Below are 6,000 nucleotides of genomic sequence, written 5' to 3' on the forward strand. Positions count from 1 at the left end.
CTGGCCCTGCAGAGGCCCATCCCCAAGAGTCACACCCTGTGCCTGAGAGTATCATCCAGATACTCCTTGAACTCTGTCAGCCCAGTGTTGTGCCCACTGCCTTGGGGAGCCTGTTCAGTGCCCAGCCACCATCTGGGGGAAGAACCTTCTCCTAATATCCAACCTAAAGCTCCCCTGACACAATTTCAGGCCATTTTCTCGGGTCCTGTCCCTGGTGACACAGAGCAGAGCTCAGTGCCTGACTCTCTTCTGCCCCTCATCAGGAAGGTGTAACTGCAGTGAGATCTCCCCTCAGTTTCTTCTTTTCCAGCTGAACACACCAAGTGCCCTCAAGTGTCCTCACACAGCTTCCCCTCAAAACCCTTCACCTCCTTCATTGCCCCCCTTTGGACACTCTCTAATGGTTTCACATCTTTCCTATATTGTGTCCCCCCAAACTGCCCCAATGTTGAGGTGAGGCCGCCCCAGGGCAGAGCAGAGCGGGACAATCCCCTCCTTGGCCCAGCCAGCGATGCTGGGCCTGATGCCCCCAGGACAGGGTTGGCCCTCCTGGCTGCCAGGGCTGCTGACTCGTGGCCAACTGGCACCCACCAGGACCCCCAGGGCCCTTTCCCAGCACTGCTTTCCAGCATCTCATTCCCAGTCTGTCCATACGTCTGGGGTTGCCCCATCCCAGGTGGAGAATCCGGCAACAGCAGCATTAATAGCAAAAGTATACAAAGTTGAAGGTGTTTTACCCACAAAAGGGTATTCACCTCCAGGAACAAAATAAAACCAAACTGGTTTGCACTTTCAGGCCCATGTGGTCTCCAGGAAAAGGCAATATAAGTGACCGTCCCTGTGCCCCGCACCACGTGGTATTCGGGGTACAAAGGTACTATGGGGGGGAGCTACCATAGCCAAAAATTCCCACCCCCAAACCCAAGACAATGGACAACAATGATGGGCAAACCCCCAAAATTGAGATCATCCATGTCACACCGCCTGCTTTTCCGGACTGCTGTGCTCAGCTGTGCTCAGCAGTATTTGGCTGGGCTCATCTCCTCCTGCACCAGTCCCCTGCTGTCTCCTTCCCCCCAGCTGCTCCCAGTTTGCCACCTCTCCATTCCCCCTGTGGCTGCTTCCGCTCTGCCCGCACCAGGGGCTCACATTCCACTGGGCTTGGACCAGCCCCTCCTCTTTCCTTGGAGCAGGGTTTGCACTCCGATGGGCTTGGGCTTGTTGCTGCTTTTCTCGGAGCTTGTCACTGTTGTCCTTCAGCACCACGTCTTGGAGCCATGGCTGGAGGGAACGGAAAGGGGACTTGGCAGTGATGGAAGAGGGGCCAATCCACCAGGGCTGATCCCAACACCTTCCACCGGAGGTAGCCGGGCAACATGATGCAGCCCCCAGCTTTTCCTGCCGAAACCACACCGCAGCAATGACATTCCAGTGATGGAATAAACAGCTTGGTCACACCCACGCAGTGCTAAAACTCTAGCTCCTTTCTCTGTAACCAGGAGAGCATCTGTGCCATCCATGCCACCCTGGTGCAGGGACGTCTGTTGTCTGGGCAAAAGCCTGGAAAAGAGAGGATTTGTTCGTATGTGCAAGGGCCATAAAGACAGTGAAGGGTCTAGAGGAGAAGCTGGGTGGAGTGATTAAGGTCACTTGGCTTGTTCTGCCTGAAGAACACTGAGAATATCTCATCCCAGTCAGTAGCTTCCTCACAAGGGGCAGCAGAGGGGAAGGTGATGATCTCTTCTCTCTGATGACCAGTGACAGGACTGGAGGGGACAACAGGAATCTGTGTCAGAGGAGGTTTAGGCTGCATATTAGGAAAATATTATTCCCCCAGAGGGTGGTCAGGCATTGGAACAGGCTCTCCAGGGTTTGGTCACAGCTCCAAACCTACCAGAGATCAAGGAGCTTTTGGACAAGGCTCTCAGGCACATGGTGGGATTGTTGGGGTGTCCTGTGTAGGGCCGGGAGTTGGGCTTGAGGATCGTCATGGGTCCCTTCCAACTCAGGATATTCTGTGATTCTATGAAGTTTGAGCTCTGGGGCAGTTCTCCCCTGTCTGTGCTATTTCACCCCCATAGCCAGAAATGTCCAGTCAATGAACCTCTTTCTGAAAGCAGCCTCTCTTCAGGGCATGGATTAAGTTGTGAGAAAGCCTCTGCAGTGGAAATTTTCTCTCTCTACATCCCAGGACAGAACAACTCTTACTGTAGACTACACATGCCTACTTTCACCTGGTCTCATTGCACTGTTCCAAGGGATGAAAAAAACTGTTGAAGGCTCCACCAAGTCCAGCAGACCTGTGAAAAAACTCCTTTGGTCTTTGCAGAGCTTTTCTCCCACTGCAGAGAAAGGAGGGATTGTTCCCAGACATAACAAAATGGATTCTGGCATGCAGTTTCTGTGGGAAGTGGACCCTCAAACCACAAGGAAGTGAAATTTCATGGCGTAGGAAGGACTGGCAGATGTGGACCATGTTATCCTGGTGTAGTAAACACAGTTGTGCTGTGTATGAACTTTCCTTCTACAAAGTTTAAGGTTGACCGTGGATGCCATTAACAGTAAAATCCCTTTGGCAGCTGGAATATCATCACCTTGCTAGTTTTGCAAGGCTTAGAAAGCACAGAGTAACACAATGTATGACTAAGCAAACTTGATGCAAGCCTGTGTTAACAGTCAGTTTAGAAACACCAAGCACCAGGTGACAGAATAAAGACTGAGCAACATCTCTCCCTGGGCATCTCAGGAGAGCATCTCTAAGGGGACAGGATGACACAGAGACAAGGGCTCGAATGCAAAAGAAGTTTAATGAGTCCAAAGAGAGAAATTAGGTCATTTTGAGCAATGGTCATGGTGTGTTTAGCACCAGGGAGACATAAGAGATTGTGCCCCATGACTGCAGCTGAGAACCTCTAGATGTCCATTGCCTGCCCCACAGAGGCAGCAGGGCCAGCAGGTCCTCCCCAGGCTGGCTGTGAGGGCCTCACAGACCAGGGAGCACAAGGGAACAAGGACACAGGAGGGAAAGGAGAGAGTGGCAGAGGGCAGAGGCAGGGCTGGGCCGTGCTTGCCCAGAGCCCAGGCTGGCCCTTTCCTTCTGCAAGGGCTGCTGAGCTCGCTCAGCCCCTCTGGAAGCAGCAAGATGATGCTCCACCACCAGTGAAATACCATCTTGTGAGTCCTCGAGGGCCTTCCCCAGGGCCATGGGCAGCAGCTTTAGCAGGGGAAGCACCTCCTGCCACAGTAGCCACCACCAAGGCCAGAGAGGCCAAAGCCCCCGGAGTTGATGGGCACTCCCTGAGAGCTGAGGATGCTGCCAACGGCAGCAGAGGTGGAGGATCCCACGGCGGTGTTCTGTGGGAAGGAGCTGAGGATGGGCCCGGGCAGGGTCACCACAACGGGGGAGGGCTGGATGGTCACGATGGAGTCCTGGCACTGCCTGACACAGGGCTCATTGCAGCTGTTGGCCAGCGGGGTCGGGCCGCAGGGCTGGCAGGGCCGGCACGGGGTGTAGCAGGACATGTCTGGGGCTGGAGCTGCACCTGGGACAGAGGACAGGGGGAAGAAAAGCATGAGGGGTGAGTGAAAGCCTGTCACACCACCACAAGGGAGAGAAGACACAAGGTGGCACCAAGAGCTGGAGGTGTCATACAGAGTCACAGAATCACAAAATATTCTGGATCAGAAGGGACCCACAAGGATCATCGAGTCCAACTCATAAGTGAATGGCCCATACGGGAATCAAACCCACAACCCTGGCACAGGGAGGCCCACAGGCCTCTCCTTCTCCAAAGCCCAAAAGAGACCTGCAAAATGCAACCAAGCCCAGGGAGATCCCTTCCTAGCCCATAACCCCTAAGTGAGCTCCAGCTTCTCTCCTTGCCACCCCTTCTGCATCCGTCCCTCCCCCGTGGCAAGCAACCTAAAAAGCAAGCATAGAACCAAAGAGCAGTTTTGTGCTGAAAAATCCCGTGGAAGGATAATGAGTGGAAAGAAGAAAAAAAGAAGGATAAAGAGCTTCAGACTCACCTTGTTCCCTAGGAGATCGTGTCAGGAGGAGTGGATGAGAGGATGAGAAGAAGGACCCACTTTTATACTTCTCCTGCACTGCCCCAGGCCTGCAGTCACTGCACCAGGGCAGTAATTTTCCAACAGACTCATCTCCAAAGCAAAATATCCCACCTAATGCCCCGGGTTGTGTTTTGTTTTCCATCAGTACTGCCAGTACATTTCCTCATTTCTACCATGCCCATTAGGCTTTGTAGGCTCCTTTCAAGTTCCAGGATGACAGGTCCAAGGATTTCCCAAGAGGGATCATGTCACCACCATCAGAAGATGTGCCCTCAAGTGTAGGAGAGGTCTGTGCAGATGTAGGACATGGAATTGGGAAATCTGGTGAGGTTCTTTTCACCCCCCATTGCAGAAGAGTTTGAATCTCCTCCTGCCAATGCCGGACTTTGTCCTGGATGCACAAAGGCTCCTGTGCCTGACAATGTGACTTATCCTTCACCCTCAATTCTCTACTGATTTATTTGGAAGAGTCATCCCCTCTCATGGCCATCTCTGGGGGTCTCATATCACTGCCTTCAGTCACCATGAAGAAGGAAAATGTTATCCTTCCTAAATACCATGATTATCCAACAGTTCTGATGGAGTCAAGTCTCTCCTCACTACGTGAGGGGTGTGTTGGACCTTGGGACAGCACCTTGGATGTCCCATTCTCCTCATGCTGCCATGTACTTTGGCTGCACTCTCTAGACCCTGACCAACAGGAGAGACTTTTCCAAACATGTTGACTGTCCTTTGAGCCCCTGAAGCTGTGGCTGTGTTGGCAAGAAGGTCATGCTGACGGCAATGGCTGTTGTGGCTGCCTGGAGCTGTGTACTCAGGTATAGCCCAGTGCTTGGACCAGTTTTCTTGGGTTATGGATGGAGCTGCCCTTGCTGGAGGGGAATTGTGTCCCTGCAAGGGACGTGGGTCTGCACACAACACACACTCCTGGCTTGCCCTCACACCAAATGCTGACGCACGGCCAACCCAAAATTAGAGCGTGACTCGCCACAGGCAGGGAGAGCCTATCCCAGGAAATTTGCCTACTGAAGGCGTTCCCTTGCCCTCCTGGGATGCATCCCAGCTGCCTCCATGTCTGCAGAGCAGGAAGTGCATCACTGCTTGGTGTAGTGTGAGAGCTGGGTTTGTACCCGGGGCCCTTCTGAGCACATCCCCTCCCTGAGCATCCCCAGGCATGTGACACAGCAGGTCCCTGATAACCCTCATGCACTGGGGAGTTGGACAAGTTCCTACTCCCCCAACACTCCTGGGTTGCTCTCCAGGCGAGGCCTTTGGGCATTGGAGATGAAATGTGCTGAAGCACAAATGCCAAGAGAATACTCAATGTATAGGACGAGAGATGAGTCCTTACCAGTGGGAAGATGCTTTCTGCAACCCTTTCTATCCCCCCACAGAGCACTCAGGAGAGCTCCTCACCACAGCATGGTCTTATTGGCCTGGAGTAAGAAGCTCATGCACCTGCTCTCCAAGTCTCTCCCCAAGGCACACCCTCTCTCATAACACAGGAGGTCTGAGGGCTCTCAGATTGTAGCATAGTTCAGTCTCCAACCTGTACTTCTTGAAGAGGTTTTTCATTTCCATGTGCATTCATCCTTTGTGAATGCCAGAGGGCTCCTGTGGCCCAGTTCTCCAGATAGTCTAGGACTCCCTTTATAGCAGCCATGACCAGCTGACTTTCACTGGTTTTCAGGCAGTCCTTTTTTGGTGCCCACTCACTGCTGAGAAGGCCCCCCCAGCTTCTTGGAGTGCTTTCAGGGGATGCAGCAGCCTGGGAGGCCTTGTAGGTGATGACTGAGAGAGGCACTGACTCCTCTGTCTCCACACTTCTGAGATTACCTTCCATCATGTGAAAGACTCCCTTTCTAATGCAGTCCAGGATGCTGTTGGATGACATTTCCCTAAGGGCCCAGGGCTGCCTCATGGTGTCCT

The 6,000-nt window shown here is 53.1% G+C and overlaps 1 protein-coding gene across 1 annotated transcript; it reads right to left on the reverse strand.

Moving 5' to 3' along the window:
* Positions 1 to 3,132: 3,132 nt before the first annotated feature.
* LOC135402900 (feather beta keratin-like) lies at positions 3,133 to 3,670 on the reverse strand. The gene has a single exon (XM_064636427.1). It carries the CDS (start codon positions 3,571 to 3,573, stop codon positions 3,217 to 3,219), a length of 357 nt encoding a protein of 118 aa, XP_064492497.1. The 5' UTR covers positions 3,574 to 3,670; the 3' UTR covers positions 3,133 to 3,216.
* Between the last annotated feature and the right edge of the window lie 2,330 nt (positions 3,671 to 6,000).

Source organism: Pseudopipra pipra, chromosome 26 (assembly GCF_036250125.1).
Source record: "Pseudopipra pipra isolate bDixPip1 chromosome 26, bDixPip1.hap1, whole genome shotgun sequence".
Classification (NCBI taxonomy): domain Eukaryota; kingdom Metazoa; phylum Chordata; class Aves; order Passeriformes; family Pipridae; genus Pseudopipra; species Pseudopipra pipra.